At 39.7% G+C, this 21401-nt stretch overlaps 1 protein-coding gene across 4 annotated transcripts in view; it reads right to left on the minus strand.

The window, feature by feature from the left end:
- WDR7 (WD repeat domain 7) overlaps positions 1 to 21401 on the minus strand; it is a 363545-nt gene that overhangs the window by 74008 nt on the left and 268136 nt on the right. For 2 of the 4 annotated variants that reach the window (XM_059140623.1, XM_059140622.1), the window contains 2 exons: positions 19985 to 20134; positions 19309 to 19391 (listed from right to left, as the gene is read on the minus strand). In XM_059140623.1, coding sequence (XP_058996606.1) covers positions 19309 to 19391; positions 19985 to 20134 — 233 coding nt within the window. Of the gene's footprint in view, positions 1 to 7482; positions 8588 to 9690; positions 10782 to 19308; positions 19392 to 19984; positions 20135 to 21401 lie in introns of those variants that run through there. The other 2 variants (XM_059140626.1, XM_059140625.1) reach the window with 2 other exon arrangements.

Consider the following 21401-nt stretch of genomic DNA (forward strand, 5'->3'; position numbering starts at 1 on the left):
TAACATCCCTTTCTTAACCATGACTTTGGTATTTTCCAATGATCTCAGGATGCTGAGTTACTATTGTCTATCATATCCTTGAGCATTAAAAAGCAACAAGAAACACTCTGTTGATAATCCAAAATTAATCTCCAGGTTAACAGGAAACCATCTAAAATCTAAGGATGTCGAACAGAATGTGGGATATAACCATCTACAATTTAGAACTATTTACAATTCTCTAACTACATGACTTGGAGCTAACATGTACTGAGTACTGATGGTAGAACAAGCACACGTACTTTCATAAGCCATTGAGATACTAGGATTACTGAGTGGCTTTTAGAAATTCTTGATGTTGATTTAAAATGGTTCACAAACTTTTGACTCTTTTTGTTAAAAAGGTCTCAAGCCATATGTACTGGTAAAAAAACCCAAAACACTGCCAATAGGTACGTAGTAAAAAGGAAGTCCTCCTTCTCACACCCCTCCCTTACCAAGGATGAACGACTGTCAAGGATTTGGTGGGACTTCTGAGAGATTTTTCTTTTTTCTTTTTTTAAAGGTTTTATTTATTTATTTGACAGACAGAGATCACAAGTAGGCAGAGAGGCAGGCAGAGAGAGAGAGGAGGAAGCAGGCTCCGTGCTGAACAGAGAGCCTGATGCGGGGCTTGATCCCAGGACCTTGAGATCAGGACCTTGAGATCAGGACCTGGGCTGAAGGCAGTGGCTTTAACCCACTGAGCCACCCAGGCGCCCGAGAGATTTTTCTAATTCTGATAGCACAAATGGTATCGTGTTACACATATTACCCTGCAATCTTCTATCCTTCTCTCAACACTTCAAGGAATGTTGCCCATGTCAGTATCCATGATCCCATGTCAACCTTTCTCATCCCTGCATCGGGCTCCTGTGTGTGTCAATTCTGTGTATGAATATTCCCTTCCTGACAAGTTATACTGCATATGGATCCTTATATATAGAGGTGACTGTTTCCGTAGGACAAGATCCCCAAAGCGAGATTCTGAATTAAAGTATACACACATTTTTAATGTGATAAGCAATGGCAATTTCCCTTCAATTCCCACTAAAAGTGAGAGTGCCCCCAGTTGGTATTACCCACCTTTCTACCTTTCCCACCAACACCAGAGAAAAAATGGTTATCACATTTTAATTTTAATTTGCATGAAATAACTTTTTAGATTGATTCATTCAGTTACTCTCTGCTGGATATGCATAAAAATTTCTTGATTAATGTAAACAAAAATTATTTAAAAGCTAATCAACGCTCTGCATCCCTGGACTCATCGGGCATTCCAGATGAGGGCTCAGACTTTCTCAATATCCACAACATGTTCCCAATAACCCACAAAAAAAACCTGAAGCCCTAAACACAGGCAAACCTGTTCTGTGGGAAAGGACAGCAGGCCTTCCGCAGCACAGCGACGTGCAGAAGACACTCACCATCGAAGGCACCACTGACAAGGCACCTGCCCCAAGCCCTGTGCTGGCCAGTATGAGATGCCAAAAAGCTCTTCTGAGGGCCACCACGTGAGGGCTAGGAAAATAATGAGGAGTAGGTTTTCAAAGCACTGGCCGTCAGCTCTCACAGGCGCACCCCTGCCATCAAGGGCAGGGGCACTCCGTCAAGCAGGAGGTACTCCACAAAATGTGTATCGACACTGCCCCCAGAACCCTAGGTCCCCGTGCTGCTCATGTGTTTGCAAGACTTACCCGTGTGCAAAGTGGCTTTGGCGAAGGCACCAGTTCAAGGGGACCTGTGTTAGTTTTGTGGGGGCGTGAGCAGTAAAGGGCGGGGAAATGTTTTCTAGAAGTGCTTCTTTCCAAGGGAGGGCACCAGTTCAAAAGACAAAAAGGAAAAAAAAAATCCCTCATTCTGGGATGGTGATGGATACGGGTGAATTCCATTTGAAAGTCATCACCTCCTGTCCAGCCTCTTGTCAATTTTCAAGAGTCAACAGATATCTCCTGAATAACACTGTTAAATATTTAATAGGCGAATTACTTCCCTTCTGGAAGAACTTGTTATGGGCACACTGTAGCTGGAAACACCTCCTATGTTGTACAGGCAGCAGCATTTCCCCAAGGGAAATAGTGTGCATGTTAAGGATGTATTGGTGCCTGGGAAAGAGTTCTTATTGCCTGACTCTGCCACTGAGTAACTTTGTGACCTGGAACAAGTCACCTGCCTATTCCTTGGTTTCTTGGTTTCCTTATATGAATGCAGGAACAGTAAGAGTACGGTTGTTGTGGGAAATAAATGAGCTAATACATGCACAGCACTCAGAATAGTGCCTGGCCCACAACAAACGCTTCCTATCGTGAGTACACGCACACTTCAGCACCTTTCATCACCATCACCATAACCAGCATCATCTGCACCTCTGAAGATAGGCTACAGAAAGAATCAAGTGCTATTAACATGCTAAATAAGGGAAATGAAAGCTCCCACATATTTCATACTTATTTCTTAAATACTTGTGATTTGCCAATATAACCTGATAGTAACTGCAAATTATTTTAGTTTCAGCTTAAAGTTGCTGATACTAATAAAAGGGATTTTGGGTTGAAACTCCATGTATCATTTCAAACAGTCTGAAAAGTAACCTTTCTTTCCATTATACAGGGAAATGGAATAGTCCTGGAAGCTTTAGCTTTGTTTTGTTTTATGAAGAACTTTAATATTGAAAAAACAGTCTTTCTGTCGTAGAGTTTTTAGGAGTAGGGAAATGGACTAAAATGGTTTGAGAGTGACTTCTATTCACCAAAGTAAAGGGTTAACATCTGTAGTTATTATAGAAAGTAGACAATAAAATGGTAACCAATTTAAGAATTTTCCTGGAAGTTAGCATAGAAGCTGTTTACATCCTATTATTGTTATCACCATATGGGATAAGAACAAACCACAGGTTTGGAGGAGTTTTTTTTAAAAAATGAGCTTATGCACTGTTCTAAAGTAGATGGTATTCATTTCCTTACTGGATTTTAAGTGCCCATTTAGGGTGAACAGAGCTGAATCAGCTTTTCACTTGAAAAGCAGAATCAATCAGTCTGTCTACATAATAACAAAGTTTAAGAAAAGGTAAACTGGCTCTGAAAATACAGACTTTTAACTCTTCTGTCTAGATTTTTTTTTCTCATTCAGCTCAAAAGTTTACTTGTTTTACTTTGATTTTATGGACTCTTCTCTATGTTACAGCTTTAACAGTTTTACCAATGATTATTATTTACTTGAATTTTCTAATATATATCAAATTTAAATTTTTTTAAATTTTTTTTTTTTTTTTTTTTTTTTTTGACAGACAGAGATCACAAGTAGGCAGAGAGGCAGGCAGAGAGAGAGAAAGGGAAGCAGGCTCCCTGCTGAGCAGAGAGCCCGATGTGGGGCTCCATCCCAGGATCCTGGGATCATGACCTGAGCCGAAGGCAGAGGCTTCAACCCACTGAGCCACCCAGGTGCCCCATATATATCCAATTTAAAAGAAATACACACTCACCGTAAAAAAGAAACACAGAGAACACAGAAAAATAAACAGTTAAGAAAGTTACCCTTTACTACCAACCCCTTCAGCACCTCAGGTAATCCTGAGAAATACTTTGGAGTATGCCCCTTCCAGATTTTTCTCCTCTTCATATGCACATACATACAAGCATGAATATAAATCCTCACAGTTTTCTTCTTCAAAAATGATTTTTATGTGCCCTTCTGAAACTACTAATCTCTCCGTGAGTTACTCTTCTATTTCTGTCTTCCCAGATCAGTAGAAATGGACTAACCTCAATCTTTTTAACAGCTGTATGGTATGTCACAGATCTAGTATCTTTTAATGGGAACAACTGTTGGCAAACAAGAACTACATTTAGAGGACATGAGCGAATAAAAATGTTTTAACATAAAGTACATTTTCTACATGAAATCATGCTAAGGGGTTCCCAACAAAGGTCAGCTAAGAGATAATGAGCTAAATCCAGCAAAACCATAAAAACATTTTAGATTTCAGGGTCAATACTACTAAAATGCTGATGATTTATCCATTTATAATTAATTAGAGAAATTTATACCCGGAGCCCTTTCAAGTTAGTTTCCTCCTTGCCGCTACAAAATCTGTTTAGTATCTACTAAGAAGTCCAAGTATTTGAGCCGTTGAATATATAGTTCAGGCCTATGCATAGACTGTTTGAGAACTCCCTCATTCTTGGCAATGAAATATGCAACGTAAAAGCATATGCACTATAATTTTTGCAAAGCAATCACTGACTCATTAGTTAGAGATTCACAACCACATTTAAAATACTGTTTTAGTCAATGACAGCCGATTCTACATATGGAAGTACCTCAGATTTTGGAGTTAGAAGGATATGTCGGCCTCATAAACATCTACTCATCATTTTATGTTCAGCGAAGACATCACCAGTTCTCTTTTTCCCTCCAGCACACTACTAGCCGCTCCCTCCTTCTTCATTCCTTCCCATCCGCCCACGTGCCCTGGAGACCCTTTTTTTTTTTTTTTTTTTTTTTTTTTTAAAGATTCCATCTATTTACTTGAGAGAGAGACAGTGAGAGAGAGCATGAACGAGGAGAAGGTCAGAGAGAGAAGCAGACTCCCCATGGAGCCGGGAGCCCGATGCGGGACTCGATCCCGGGACTCCAGGATCATGACCTGAGCCGAAGGCAGTCGTCCAACCAACTGAGCCACCCAGGCGTCCCCCTGGAGACCCTTTTATCAGAGCCTTACGACATCTCTCCGATGCACCGGCCGTCTCTGCCAAGCCGGCGTGAAGGCTTCTGAAGCAGACAGAGCCATGCCCCACTGACCAGTGCAGCTGAGCAGCCCGGGCTGGCCAGGCACCGCACACACAGAACAGACGCACGTTATGTGGCCGCTGAGTAAGGGAATCAAGTCTGCAGAAAACCTTACTCCTCCAGAAAAGCCCCACGACTGCTTAAAAATTATTTTACTTTGTTAAGTCACCTGAACTCCATGTATTGATTCTTATTTATTCGGTGACTTTTTTTTCTAATTTTGGAACTGGGTACTATGATTTATCATTTATCTGGCAAAACCCAGTCAATTAGAATATTTTTTTTCATACCAATTTTCAATTCAAAAAATAAACACTATCTAGCATTACTTAGAATAACCAGATGGCATAGGCCATAACAGAGTGACTAATTAATTAAAATTTCTCATCACTGAATGATTGAGAATGATACGCTGTCATCAAAAATAAATACTGAATGCTCGCCATTACACATCACTTAAGTTCATATTGATTTCTTGACTCTTATAATAGATTATGTATTTTTTAAAATGGACTTTATTTTTAAAAGAAGATTTTATTTATTTTGAGAGAGAGAAGGAGAGAAAGTGTGTGTGAGCAGGGGGTAAGGACAGAGGGAGAAGAGGGAGAGAAGTAGACTCCCCACTGAGCAGGGAGCCTGACTCCCTCATCATGCCCTCCCCCCACAATGCAGGGCTCAATCCCAGGACCCTGAGGTCATGACCTGAGCCAAAATTAAGAGTCCAATGTTTAACTGACTGAGCCACCCAGGCACCCCAAAAATGGACTTCACTTTTTTTTTTAAGATTATATTTATTTATGTGAGAGACAGAGTGAGAGAGAGAGAGAGAGCAAGCGGGGAGGGCTGGGGAGGGAGAAGCAGATTCCCCTGCTGGGCAAGGAGCATGATGTGGGGCTCGATCCCAGGATCCCACCTGAGCTGAAGGCAGATGCTTAACTGACTGAGCCACCCACTGACTTTACTTTTTAGAGCAGTTCTGGGTTCACAGCAAAACTGAGCAAAAAGTACAGGGTTTTCCCAAATACTCCTCGCCCCCAACACGCACAGACTCCTCTATTATCAATACCTACCTCCCAAGAATGGTGTATTTGTTACAAATGATGAATTTACGATGGCACATTATCATCACTCCCAGTCTGCAGATTATATTAGGACTCATTCTTGGTTTGTCCATTCAATGGGTCTGGACAAATGTAAAATGACGCATTCACCATTCCAGAATCACACAGAGTAATTTCTCTGCCCTAGAAACCCTGTGCTCCACCCACTCACGCTCTCTTCCCACGAACCCCCTTGGTAACCACTGATCTTTTTTATTGACTCCACAGCTTTGCCTTTTCCAGAATGTCATATAGTTGGAATCAAACAGTATGTAAGCCTTTTCAGATTGGCTTCTTTCACTGGGTAATAAGCATTTAGGGTTCCTCCACGTCTTTCAAGGCTTGACAGCTCATTTCTTTTTAGTGCTGAATAACATTTCATTGTCTGGATATACCACAAATAATAGGCTTTTAAAAGCACAATGGTGATTCTATGTTAAAACTATGTTCTGATTTCTACCTAATTGACTTTTTCCACAGAACTTCAACAGGTTAAAAAAAAAAGTGTAATAAAATAGGTACTTCTCGTGTTTTCTTTTTAAAACCTTTAACTTATTTTTCGTACTAATTGAGTCCTTTGTTCATTAAATAATCTGGTGTTGGTTCAGATTTGATAGTTAATTACTTGAAAGAATTTTAGGGAGAGCATTAAAGAAGCTGCAGCGTCCTTACATTAAGAGCATATAACATGTCTCAGATCTTATTAAGAGATAGGATGATTGGTAATCATATATTAATAAATGAGTAATGAGGAAAGATTTTAACACTTTCGGGCTCTAGCTTGCAGCAGGTTATTACGCACTAGAAAGCCCCTCATTTTCCAGAGGAGGAAACAGAAGCCTACAGACATGTCCAAGGCTGCCCAGCTGGGTGTGATAAAGGCAGGAACCCCCCCACCCCCCACAATCCAGAACTCACGTCCCACTGCCGGCAGTCCCAGGCGTGCTTAGAGCAGTTCTCGAAGCATGCTCTGTGTCAGACCCGCCTTGGTAGGAACACTAAGATGCTATTTTCCCTTTTCACTCTCATTTTCTCAAGCATGTAGCTGACATCCAGATTCTCCATGGTGTGAGCTATCACAAGCAGAAGCAGATACGAGAATCTGGCTGACTTCTACTGCAGACGTGGTAGATTGGAAAAAACCCAAAATGATGCCATTCTTCTAATTTGCTTTGTTTTAGAAAATATAATCTTTCATTAAAATATTACTTATGTGAACATTTAACAGATTACTTTGAAACTTCTTAATTTTAATTTCAAATATTGCAGCAAATATGGGTTATATTGATAGTTATAACCCACATAAAAATTCTCTGGGGTCCTCGGGGTGCTTGGGTGACACGGTAGCTGGCACAGGAGGTGACTCCTGGCTTTGGCTCAGGCCATGATTCGAGGTTGTGGGATGCAGCCCCACATCAGGCTCTGTGCTCAGTGCAGAGTCTGCTTTAAATTCTTTCTCCCTCTCCCTCTGCCACTCCTGCTCACGCTCTAATAAATCTTAAAAAACAAACAACAACAAAAAAAACTTTGGGGCCCTCAATAATTTTTTTTTTAAAGATTTTATTTATTTATTTGACAGAGAGAGATGACAAGCAGAGAGAGATGCAGGCAGAGAGAGAGGAGGAAGCAGGCTCCCTGCTGAGCAGAGAGCCCGATGCAGGGCTCGATCCCAGGACCCTGAGATCATGACTTGAGCCGAAGGCAGCGGCTTAACCCCCTGAGCCACCCAGGTGCCCCGGGGCCCTCAATAATTTTTAACTGAGACCAAGAGGGTTGAGAATTATTGACTTAGAGTCTCCTCTCTTTGAAAAAGTAGACTCTCATTTTCTCTCTCTCCTTCTATGTGGAGGGTGTGTGTGTGTGTGTATGCGTGTATAGAATATATATTTTAAGATTTCATATATAATCCACACCTTTGAGAATCTGGTTTCAATGAAATAAAAGCAAGCTAAATACAGAGTAAGTGCTTAGGCTGCCAAGAAGAGACTATAGGATGACTTTGGAATCAACAGGATGAGATGCGATTTAGGACTGGGAAGAGGCAGCCGAGGAGGAGAGGAGGCTAGGACGGCAGACGTGACAGAGGGTGAAGGAGCTGCCTGCCCAGTCCCTTTGTCCCAGCAGCAGGTCCTGTGAAGCCTCGCTGCGGGCACAGGGTCTTCGGGTGCGTTCTCTCAACAGCTAGGGGTGCTGGGAACGTTAACAGGAAAGCGACCAGACAGGGCCCCTGCTCTTAAGCACCTAACGAGGAAGTGCAAATATGGACAAGGTGACTTCGGATGACATCAGCCTGATGCAGATAAAACGGCAGTGTTATAGTGGTGGTGGAGAGGCCGTGCGAGACGGGGGGGTCAGGGGAGTGGACGTGAATGAGGAGACCAGACAGGCCACGTCACGATCTGGAGGAGGGAATAGCAGGAACCAAGGTCCCGGAGGAAATACGTGCGGGTCTATGCAAGGAGCAGAAAAAAAACACTGAGGTGCACAGTGAGTTTGAGATTAGGATTTGGAGAATACAGGTCTAACCCGTTTAACATAGTATCTGTAACACGAGTCCTTAAATGATGGTAAGTCTGGCCGCCAGCTTGTTGGTATCACAGCGCGTAACACACAAAGTCCAGGGTCAAGCTGGCCCCCTTCCGAGAGCAGCGGCACCGCACTGCGGCGAGAGCCAGGAATCCCTAGAAAAGCGAAGGGTCCTTTAAAGTAAGTAGGATCGATTTCAGGATTTGTACTGAGCCTCAGAAAAACTAATCCCTAGTCTTCCTGAAGTCTAGCCTACCTCCTCCTCGGGCACTGGATCTGGGAAAGGTTATGATATAACCTATCTATCAATCTTGGGGATTTAAGGGCTGCAGAGTGTGCAAGAGCTTTAATTAAGAAGAAGTAAGTTTCCCATTTCAGGGCAACAAAAGGCTCTGCTACATCAGCCTCAGAGGGTGGTGTGCACACGCCTCGGGGCCTCGGGTTCCTGTTAGGAAGTGTGTGAGATCAAAACTACTTCTGTGAGATATTGAGGTATCACTCCGATCTGTTCTTTGTGTTGACTCTGCACGGCCGGTGTCAGAGCAAGGCCAAGTATGGTGCTGGTGCGTTAGCCTCAGCCAAGGCCACGGCCCTGTGGTCTACTGGCTGCCATTACATCTTCACGGCCACGCGCTGCTGGCAAGCAGAACTAAACCCCAAGGCATTTTCACTTGAGAATGTCCCTGATGAGGCAGCAAAAATTATTAACTTTATTTACATTCTGACCCTTGAGCACCTGTTGTTTTAACATTCAGTGTGACAACACGGGAAGGGCACAGAAAGCCCTCCAGTATGCAGCAATCTGAGCGCTCGTTGTCTCAGGGAGAAACACTTGTGCGATCAAGGAGCAAGTTAAACCAGCTGTTTGTTTGTTTGTTTGTTTTTCCCACATGACACTGTTTGTACTTGAAAGTATAACCCCAGAGACAAACTGTGGTTATCGGGACCTGTTTTTTTGGTAGACATTTTCTTGAAAATCAACTACTTTATTCTTGTCCAAGAAAACAACTGACAGAACTTGCTGCCAATGATAAAATTCAGGCTTTCAGGTACAAATGAAAACTCTGGCTTCCTACACCACACTGGCTTTTTCAGGAGATCAGCAGTAAATATTAGCAAAAGTGATGTTTTTGATACTGTGTGTTGCAATATGACAATATATGGACAACTACATAACTCAGGAACCAGTACTTTCCAAAGACAAATGCATAATGTCACAAAGTCATACATGGGAGAAAGACCCATTCAAAGTGCAAGATGTACCAATGGGTTTAATACAACAGCATGAAAAGTTCATTATGATTACAGATTCTACATTGTAGCTAACCTTTAAAAATGATCACATGACCACATGTTGCGTTTTGGTGAACTTCTGAAGAAGATGCAAAATTATATTAAATTATATTAAAAAGGCTTATTGAAACATTTTCAACTCTGTATCTATGTGAGGCCAGATTTTTCACCACATACTCAATTAAAACACATATGGCAACAGATTAAAGACAGGCACAGATATGAAAGTCCACCTGTCTCCTATTAAGTCAGACATTAGAGAAATCTGAAAAAATGTTAAGCAATGCTACTTTCTCAGTATTTTTCTGGCAAACTAGTTATTTTTCATAAAAATATGTTTTTATATCAACATGAACTTCATTTAGTATTTCAAATAACTCTTTTGGGTCTTTAATATTTAAGAAGTTCTGAGACCAGAAGGTTTGAGAATCACCAAAGACTGAAAAATACTGGACAATCAAAAAACTATAAAAGGGTGGGGGGTGGGGAGAGGGAGAGGGAGAGATGAGCGAATGGTGGGGCAAAGACCAGAGCAGAGTAGCCCAAGAGGACACGAGAGGGGACAAAACGGGCAGAGCGCAGACTCCACTTCCGGGAGGAGGAGAGAGGAGAGGCAGGAAGCAGACAGATGGGATGCAGGGGGAGGGAGGGCTGCTCAGTGAGAGAACAGAGCCTGCTTCCAGGCCGAGGACGAGGTGCCAGAAAGAAGAGAGGCTAATGTGAGAGCAGCGTTCTCTAGAGAGAACAGTCCGAGAGGAAGCGAAAGAGAACGGAATGAAGAATGCAGCAGGAAGAGAGCGGGGCCTGGAACACAACAGGAGCCATCCCGTCCTCTGAGGAGAGGACACAGCTGTTGCTTGGTGAGTCCATGCCTGTGGACTGTCCCCTGCAGAGCACAGAGCAGGTGTGAGATCTGTTCAGCAAAGCTGGGCTTCACTGTCATCTGACTGTCCGCACAAAAATGTCTTTATGCTTGTCCGTTCATAAAGTGAAGGATGAAGACGTAATGGGTAACATAAGGGCCTTTTCGGATTCAACAGTCTACAGCTTGCCGTCCTATAAAAATAATGCAGCAAGGTCACTGCTGCAGTGAACTAACTGGCACCATTTATTGCGACGAAATTAAGGACTAAACTCACGAAGTGGCCTAGCTCGTGTCATTATTCCACTCAGTCCTTGAGTGTCTGCACCAAGTGTTTAGACTTTCTTCACTAAAAGCGGAGACGGAGCCGACCAAAGGATTTCTTTTCAACCTGTGAGTTTATTTGACAAGTCTTTAGAAGGCATAAAAATTAAATCACTCTTAGTTGTATGTCAAATCAATTGCCTCAACTTAAGGGAATAAAAATACTTGAAATAAGGATCTATCTGGGAATTTTGGAGCCTACGGGTTTGGCCAGAGAAGCCCTCGCCTTCTTGCTAGGGGGCGCTCCAAAGGAAGTGGATCCATAAGTCCCTTCAGCTTCTTAGCAACGTGCGTAACTGAGGACTCAAGTGACTAAAAAATTGCATTTAGAGGCACATGTATCTAGTTGTTGCTATGAAAAAATCCTGAAACCTTTTATATCTCCAAGTATAATCATACTTTCCCATCAACTTACAATTTCATTTTTAAATCCCTAATCCTTTATTTGCTATGCATTATGTCACTACTAGTCCACAAGAACGTAATAAGATAGCCTCAAATTTTAAAATAACATTATAATTTCATTCTATTTCCAGAGGTATTTTATCTTTCTTTCTAACTGAGATTTCACAGGCAGTAGCTTACAAGAGCTTACTCAATTTTTTATTGAGATGAGCAAAAGAGTATTTTTACAAAATGAATTAAGAAACATTTTAAAAGTCTATGTAATACATACATGTTCTATACTGCTTTTCTCTTAGTTCAGTAGCATCTGTGTATTTTTACACTTTGATTTTTTATGCTGCTGCATCAAATATAGTCATATAAAATAAGTCACAGGGTTTATATGGTGACCCAAAGGGGAAACTTAAACTGAGTCAGGCACAAGACGCTCAGTGTTGACTGGTCTGTTATATGAGGGACTTCACGAGGATATCCAAGTTCAGCAACACAACAGTTTGTAACTATATTTTACTTTTTTTTTAATTTAAGATTTTATTTATTTAATTGTCAGAGAGAGAAAGAGAGAGAGCAAGTGAGCACACAAACAGGGGAGTGGCAGATGGAGGGAGAACCAGGCTGCCCTGCAGAGCTGAGCTAAGGCAGACACTTAACTGACTGAGCCATCCAGGCATCCTGGGAACTACATTTGAACAAGGAATTCTGGGAAAACTCCAGTGATGTTTATCTTCCACTCCTTGAAAAAAGTTAGTTCTACTTTCTTGGTGTCTAGGATATGTTTAACTGTGGACGCTGTATTATTTATAACCAGGCAGTTAACTGTACCTCACTCGAGAGCCCTCAGTACTTCTGCCTCCAACAACAGTGACCTAGAGTGCCAGCTGATGCCTCTTTGACGATCATCTAGGAGCTTGACAAAGGCAAAGCAAAGGCCAATGAGTCATCTGGAGGGATTCATGTCTTCAATGAGTTACCTGGTTGTAGCTCTGACTTTGCTTATTCACAAACATAAATATTCAATGTTTCAAGAATCTTACTGCTATAAAAGGAAGGCACCTTATTTCCTATATAATAATACAGCCTTATTTGTTATAGTGATGGAAAATCTGGCAGAACCATTTTGTGGATCAGCTTTTTGAAGGATGTATGTGCTATAATCTCTCAAGGGCACTGAAATTTAAGTAATTTTCTTCTATTATTAATAGACACTTCTATATTATTAACAATATTTCTGGAACTAATGTGGATTAGGAAATATTTAAATTCATGACTATAAAGTTTATATAGCAATTAAAATCATGTGATTTTTGTATCTTCCAGTAAATAAATATTTACAGATACATAAACTACTCCAGGAAGACCTAGGATCATTCAGTTAACACAAGGACTTTTAAAAAATTTTTTAGAAATGAGTGCCTGGATGGCTCAGTGGGTTAAAGCCTCTGCCTTCAGCTCAGATCATGGTCCCAGGGTCCTGGGATGGAGTCCTGCATGAGTCTCTGCTCAGCAGGGTGCCTGCTTCCCTGCCTCTCTCTCTCTGCCTGCCTCTGCCTACTTGTGATCTCTGTCAAATAAATAAATAAAATCGTACAAAAAAATTTTTTTTTAGAAAATAATCAGTTGGATTCAGGGTAAAATTATTTTTGTGGCCATGGCTTTTGAAATAAGATTTAACACATGCATCTACTTCCCACAGACCTGCACATACTCCATCATGGACTTGGGGAAGGTACAAGAGAAGGAGCAGTCTGAGGTCTGATGATGAGGAAGGAGAATGGGAGATGGGAGACACGACTGAGAGGCAGGCAGAGATTTGGCTTTGAGCTGCCTAAGGGCCAAAGCAAAATTTTCAAATGAACCCCCTGGTTATGTGGAAGAAAAAAAACAACAACCAAAACACATACTAGTTCCTTAGGACCAAACAAAAAATGCTTGTTATCCGCGTTTAAAAGAAATGTCTTGAGTCTTCACGGAAGGGGGCACTAAGCAAAGTGAAGCACGAGCCCTACACTAATGCACTGGCCATCTTCTCCAGACACTCTCCCGGAAGATTCCTCCAAAAACTGCAGGCGTAGTCCTGAAGAGATCTTGGGGACAGAACTGGGAAGGAGACCAGACACTATGGTCCAACAAGGCAGTTCTCTGATGGTGTGTAATTTCCTCTACAGATATAAACTCAAACATGTAGAAGAATAAATGGACCACGTGTTCTGGTTTGGTTTTTTTGCTGTTATTGGATTATGTGTTTGATTTTTTTGTTTTGTTTTGTTTTGTATTATTTTTTACTTATTTATTTTTAAAGGTTTTAAAATTATTTAAAGATTTTTATTTATTAATTTGGGGAGGCACAAAAAGGGGGAAGGGTGGAGGGAGAGGAAGCAGCAGACTCCCCGCTGAGTGTGGTGCCTAACATGGGGCTGGATCCCAGGACCCTGAGATCATGACCTGAGTTGAAGGATGGCCTGTGTGTTTTTTAAACTAGCTCTGGATTTTTTCCAACTGAGTTTTAGATAAAAGCCAATCAATGACCAGGTTTGAAGTTAACATCTTTGGCAGGCATTTCGTGATACAGTCTAAGGGCAACTCTTTAAAAACTAATAGGGCATCACCAGAGCGAAGGAAGTAAAGGAATGTCTTCAGGTGTTTCCTTGGTGTTCCTCTGAGTTTATTCAATATAGAAGCAAATAAGCATTCACGGATCCAAGGTTTTATATAACATAACATGGTCATTATGCACAATGACTCAGGTTTTGTGTTTCTTGGTTTTGGATTTTAGAGTACTCATTTTCAAACTTGAGGGTACTTAAAAATCATCAGGGGAGGCCACCAAATGCAGTGTCCCAGGCTTTGTAAGAGTCTGAGGAGGTGTCTCTCTGGTGGAGCGTAGAAATCAGGTAATTCTCCTGAAGATGGTCTAGGAACTGCACTTGGAGATCATTATTCAGAGGGCCCAATTGGGAGGGAGCCCTCAGTACATTTTTAAACATCACCTTCTTCCCTGTGTCCTTAGTTCTCTCAACCAGTGAGTGCTCGCTGTACTTTGTTTAATATTTAGTTGTGTAGGGGCGCCTGGGTGACTCAGTGGGTTAAGGCCTCTGCCTTTAGCTCAGGTCATGATCCCAGGGTCCTGGGATCGAGCCCCGCATCGGGCTCTCTGCTCAGCAGGGAGCCTGCTTCCCCCTCTCTTTCTGCCTACTTGTGATCTCAATTTCTCTGTCAAATAAATAAATAAAATCTTAAAAAAATATATTTAGTTGTGTAAGCATCCTTCTAACACGTTCTTGAGAGTCACAAAACCTCTAAAACTACAGGGTCTGTAAGCTACATACATACTGTATGTCTTTTATATGAGGACTCTCAGTTGCATGTAGAGCTCAGGCTTATAAAGAGGAATGTTTGTTTTGAACAACTGTGCTACCTTATGAACACTGTGACTTAGGTATTGATGGTCTGTGCCTCTCTGCACATCAGCTGCTAAGTTTAGATTTGAACTTACGGCTTATCTCTGGCAAATTATGCATTGATGCATTGCTGTAACCTCATGTTTTAGTATCAGCAAGTGAGTTTTGATCAGTGATAAGAAAGAATGTCTGTCAAATTTTACTGGCTTGCGTCCTAATGCATTTCTACTTTCAAGCAGAAGATATTCAAAGGGGGTGCCTGAGTGGCTCAGTTGTTAAGCATCTACCTTCAGCTCGATCATGATCCCAGGGTCCTGGGATCAAGCCCCACATCAGGTTCTCTGCTTGGCAGGAAGCCTGCTTCTCTGTCTCCCACTCCCCCCTGCTTGTATTCCCTCTCTCGTGTGTCTCTCTCTGTCAAATAAATAACTAAAATCTTAAAAAAAAAGATATTAAAAGAAGTTTTAACACTGACAGAAAAGCTATTATATAAACCAAATTGGGTAAATCAAACTTTTTGTATTACTCCTTCTTTCTTTCAATGAATTTACAAATTGCAGCTTAAACTTTAACATGTTTTGAATAAACATATCAGAGGACAAAGAAATTCAGTTAATAGTATAACTAAGTAGATGAAGTCACTACTCATTAAATTACATATGGAGTCATATAATCATGAAATAAACCTGAATAGATAAATGAATAAATAAGAAAAACGGAATCAAATGGACTCTTGGTATTTAACAACACATAGAGATCAGCCTAAGTTAAAACCGAAGACTTTCATAACAATAAAATGGAAGTTTTATTATCTCAGGCAATCTGAGAAACAGGCTGCCAAACTTCCAACAATAAAGAAGAGCTTAGAGAAACTACCAATTTAATGTTAAAATGTTAATGTCAAGGTTTTAAAATCCTGAATAGAAAATTCAAAACACAGGTGTGTATCAGAATCATAAGCCCACTGATCAAGTTTTAAAAACCACACCAAACCAAAAACCAAGAGAACCATTATCGGGATTATTCAGCATTTGATGATGTTCCTTCATCTTAGTACTCACAGAAAATTGTGAATTTTTTAAGATTTTTTTTCTTTTCACAAATAGATGAAAATTGTGAATTTTATGTATAACCCAAGTCAGAGTACTTTCGATTTTTAAATATTCAATGACTTTGGGATCCTAGATTATTTCCTAGTTAAAGTAATACAACTTGAGATGTGAAGATCGCCTTTATTACACTGACTAAAAATTATTATTTTGAGAAGTAAACCAATTTTTTTACATATATGAAAATAATAATTCCATTCTGTGGTCTGTATGCATATAAAATACTTTCAAATCTTTGACTAATTTCTTACATACACTTTGGTTTTTCGCCTTATTACTAAGACGGAGAGACCCACAGGAAACTAACATTCTCAGAATATCTAAATGATGAGCATTCCACTAGGTGCTTATTTAATATTTCATTTAAATGAGTAGTTCATTTAAAAAGAATATTTCATTTAAAATATTTCATTTAAAGAATATGTAATGAAGTTTTTAAACACCTTTTTATGATCTGATCTAGTGACCATAACAACTGAATACTAGTATAGAGCAACACAACATGACAGAGCTTAGCCTAAGCTAAAACCCATAGCATGTTTAAAGTAGGGTAAAGGAAAAAATAAAAATAAAAAAAATAATGAATAGGGTAAAGGAAAGAAAAGAAGAAAAATTCCACACACAAAAAGACTACAAGATTATATAAAGATTGCAAAAACAAATACCGCATGACTGAACCACAGATACTCACTTCAGTGACTTTGACTGGAGTTCCATATTTAGTGAAAAACGTTTACAAGCAGGGGGCTCACAGGTGATGTGAGGCACCCAGAACAATGGCATGGACACAGCAGAGATCGAGTAAAAGAATTTTAACTTCTGTTGCTATGCTCACATCTGTGTTGCACATTCATCAACCAAGTACAGATCAGCTAGTAGGCAGGGAGGCATCAGACAGTAACCTTCTGAGGCCTCATTTCCGCTTAATGTTCTCTGCAGTCCTCCATAACTTACTGCCTGTTCCAACTAACATGTAGCATACGCAACGACCTTATATTGCTAATCACCTTCCGATGTTTACGGGCTGGCTCTCTGTGGCTTCTATCTTCACAGCTATATAACATCTAACCTAATTTCATAGTTAACAACTGCTTGTATTAGTCTGAAGTTTCCTAAGATTAGGTCTTATCAACTTCGCTCTGGCCCAAGAATTACTTAAACTCTGCTGATTCTCCAATGCTTAGAGAATGACGGTCAAACTCCTTCGTATGGAATTCAAAGCCCCACCCCTCTGACGCCACATTAGATGTCCACCCTCAACCTGCATTCTGGCCACTAGAATTTGCCAAAGTTCACTATATCCTTTTGTGTCTCTAGACATTTACTGATCTGTTTTTTTTCTGCAGTTCCAGACGGCACACACCGGTTCATTCTGTGAAGCTGGCTCCAGTAACTTTTCTTTGAAGCTTTCCCAGAACCCACCATCACTCCTCCCACCACCACCCCAAACCCTTGTGGGGCATGGATCCTTCTCTCTACCTGGCAGTTACTGTTATCAAAACATGTTTCTCCTTTAATAAAAGGAGATTATTATTAGTCTGCCTTCTCTTTTGCGAAACTTTCTAAGATTCTATTATTATTATTACTATACTTTCTCCTTTGTGAAACTTTCTAAGCCTCCTCTACCCAGAATTAAGCACTGCCATTTACTGCCCGGTCTTGTCTCTGGTATGGAATTCTACTCTGGCGCATAACACAGCACCCTGGAATTATCTATCTTAATCATCACCTACCCTTTTAGACCCTGTGTGCTCCCTGAGGATATCATCCTATTCATCATTTTATCCCTAGGGCCTAGCTAGTACTTGATACACAGTAGGTATTCAATAGATGTTATCAAATTAATAAACAAAATACAACTGTTTTCTGCCAAATCAAAATAACCGGGTACTGAGCATGCCCTCTTAGCTTCCCAGCAGAACCCTTACTCTCCGGCAAAGAAACACCAGCAAACAAGAGTGGACACCAGCAAACTAGGGTGACCTAAGGAACTGAGGGGGCCACTTACTGGGGAGGCAGGCTTCCAGCAAGGGCAGACAGGCCCTTGAAACACTGGACAATTTCCTCACGTTAACTCCAGGAGGCTTATCTTACATCCCCAAGACTGGTGCTATAAGGAATCCTTTACTAACATTTGCTAGCATTCAGCTCTACAATAATCATCACCTCTATAAAGAGACATCCCAGTGTCCATTTCTGCACAGGCATTTCCTTAGAGAACAACTTAACTGAGACAGTAACAGCTACATATACAGTCATCAGTTAACAGCATGAAAAGATTTTATACATACAATTTCTAACAAAAAGAACACAAACCTAAATTAACGTGGCATAATGTTAAAAAAAAAAAAATGCCTGCATTCTCACACATGTAATCTGTACCATAAGAAAACACACATCTGTCCACATGTATATTCCAGCACAATCTTTTCCTTTTGGGTGTTCTGTTTTTCATTTCTGGGTGGCATGATTCAGCAACGCCAAAATGAGGTGGCTACAGTATAAAGTCTATGATAAATATGGAAGGAGATACTAGAAGATTCAGGGAGTACAACCCAATCAGCAAACACTTGCTCAAAGGCCAGGAGATACGGAAGACATAACGATGTGTCATACGATATCACCTGTCTCAGGAAACTTAGAGTCTGAAGTGAAGCTTGTCACTACCGTATGTGTGCAGAACTGAGCAAACAGAAGAAAGGAGATCACTGAATGTGTCTTAAAAAGAAAAATTTAACTATGACAACTGGTGTTTCTGTTTTCTATAGAAACAATGATTTTCAACAGATTTAAGCACTATTTCTAACAACCACTTGGAGGTAAAAAATTTTTTAACAAAATGTACCCCAAGCTATAAACATTTTGAGAACCAAAAACTATTTTAAGGGGAAAATAAACACTACTGCATTTAAAACACCTTCATTTCCTAACAATGAAATGTTATATACGTCTAAAATTATTGGTTATATTCAACATATGCAACATTATTATTTCAGTTCTAACTGTTCTTGGCCAGTTATCTCATAGGGAAAACAACTGCACTTGGTAGGACAATATGAAGAATGCTACCTTTACATTAAAAATAAAATTTACCAGTGAAAATGTGGTAGAAATGTTCCCCTGGCTGAAAAGTATACCTTCTCTCCTAAGTCAGACAGAAGCTTCCTAAACTCTTCCTTTTGTAATGTAAATGTTAATTTGAGTGATGAAGGTAAGGACACACACATACTCAACAGATGCTATCTCTTACTCATTTTTTCAAGTTTGGAGAAAATCTCATCAGGATCCAATTTCAAATACTGGTTCTATTATAGCTGTGTTTTTGACTATGAGCTGCCTAAACTGTTTTCAGAAAGTAAGCAGATAGTAATTCAGAACTGGTTTTCTAACTGGGCAAGACTACTCATTCACTCCGTTAAAAATTTTTTCAAAATTATTTGTTAGTAAAAATTATTTATTTTGCATGCTATGGAAGGCTTCTTTACCTGCAGATGGCGGGGAAACATTCTTGAAGACCTTTCTTTTTAACTAAAGATCCTTCAAGGCAGTACATAATGATGTCCATAACCTTTATAGAAAAGATGCAAATCCAAAATTAATTTCAAAAATACTTAATTTTCCAAAATTCAAATTATTAACTTGGGCCTCAGTTGCATGAAAATTCTAGATAGTGTGCAGTATTTAAACTATAGTATATTTACTAAAGTTACAGTATAGTTACTTAATACTACAGGATATTCTTTCCCTAATCTGCAAGAAACATAAGAGCACTAAAATAAAGAAATAAGACTTGTTGACTTCAAAGGCAATTCATGTTTATGTACAATATAGGTAGCTTTTATTCGAGCACTCTACATGCTTTATTTATAATGAAAGACATTAAAGAGAACACACTCTTTAAAAATTATTCCAGTACAGACCCCTTCCCTATGATGGGTAAGTGTACACAGCAATCATTTTGATCTTTAGTGAGATTTAAATAAGGCCCCTAGGAAATGGTCCAAAAGTTAATTCATTTAATTATCTCTCTTTCTGTCTTGTAGATAAGTCTTTGGATTCTTTTTCTTTTATTTCTTTGGAAATAAAAATACAGATTTATATTACTACGTGCACATACTTAACTTGGGCTGCTGCTCTAACATTTAAAGTGGATATCCTTACCTCCACGAGAAGATCCACAACATCCGTGGGCATCTTTTCAATAAGAATCTCAATGACTCTCAGAATTTCCCCTTTAGCTCGTGCAAGAGTTGTTGTGTGCATGTTCTGTTGCGACTGGGTATTTGCTGCAAGAGCTGTATGTCTGTGCACCTGTGAAGACATTTCAATGCTGGAGACACGGCTGACACTAGATTCAGTTTTGCATTTCTAGCCACTCGTTTACTTCTCCTTTGTTAATACAGGAGGGGAAAAAAATGAGAATCAACAGAACAACTTTCTTGGAGTGGGTCGGAAAACACTTTGGATTGCAAAACAAAGTATTTAGTACAATAAAAACTCAGTAAGTATCCTCTAATAAAATTCTGTAAGTTCCTGAGTATTACATGAGGCTTTAATACAACACTACTGTGACATTTTTCCAAAGACAGGCTGAAGGTTTGTGAATTTGGTCTACTTGGGGCTGAGGTGGACAGTGGTTAGGAGATACCCAGCGAGTAAGAAGCATGAGACTTGCCCTCAAGTGGTAATAACAGTAAATAATGTTTATAGAAGACTTCCGGTGTCCCAGGCACCGTTCCTGGTGCTCTATAATGAGGCTGGGAAATGTGAATGAACGTGCCTCCAAAAATAATAAGCACTGTAAAGAATATTAGTTCACTGTGATTTTTCTTCCCTGTACAAACTGTAAGTCTTAATCATTCGGAGGAGAAAGAACACTTGATGGGACATGACGGGAAGGGAACAGTGAGAAATACTTCAGGATCTCACTCTAAAACTCTAAGTGAAATGGAAAACTTATTTTTACAAGGTAATAACTGTCTATTACACTGAAATATCAGAACACTAAGAATGTAGGGATCAACTGGTAATTAGTAAAACATCAACATTAAAATATTTTAAAAATACCTTTCTAACCAAATGCTGGAGTAGAATAAATCCAAACCATGGCTATTCTAACAGTTCATTTAAAAATATTCATACATAAATGGTGAAAACTAAGTTCAAGAACACAACACAAATACTTGCTTATTCTTTAAAGAGGTAGTTTTATGGCTGGCATTTATAGGACCTATATATGTGGTCAGACTGATGTAAGCTTTATTCAATATATTCAATATTATTATCAATGCATATTCAACTGATTAAAAACTGATTAAAAATTCCATGGCTAATAAATATGTTCATTTATATATTTATTTCTATTACATAAGAAATCTGTTCATTTATATATATATGTTCTTCATACAAATATATACCTATAAATTACAGGTATATAACATACATGTGCATACTTTAAATACAGTGTAACCTCACTGTAACGCTATGCACTATCAGAAAAACACAACCCCTTATTCTACAGAATTATTTTAAGTATGAATTCAGAGTCCCACCACCTCCTATTAACCCATACAATCTA

This window comes from Mustela lutreola, chromosome 11 (assembly GCF_030435805.1).
Source record: "Mustela lutreola isolate mMusLut2 chromosome 11, mMusLut2.pri, whole genome shotgun sequence".
In the NCBI taxonomy this organism is placed as follows: domain Eukaryota; kingdom Metazoa; phylum Chordata; class Mammalia; order Carnivora; family Mustelidae; genus Mustela; species Mustela lutreola.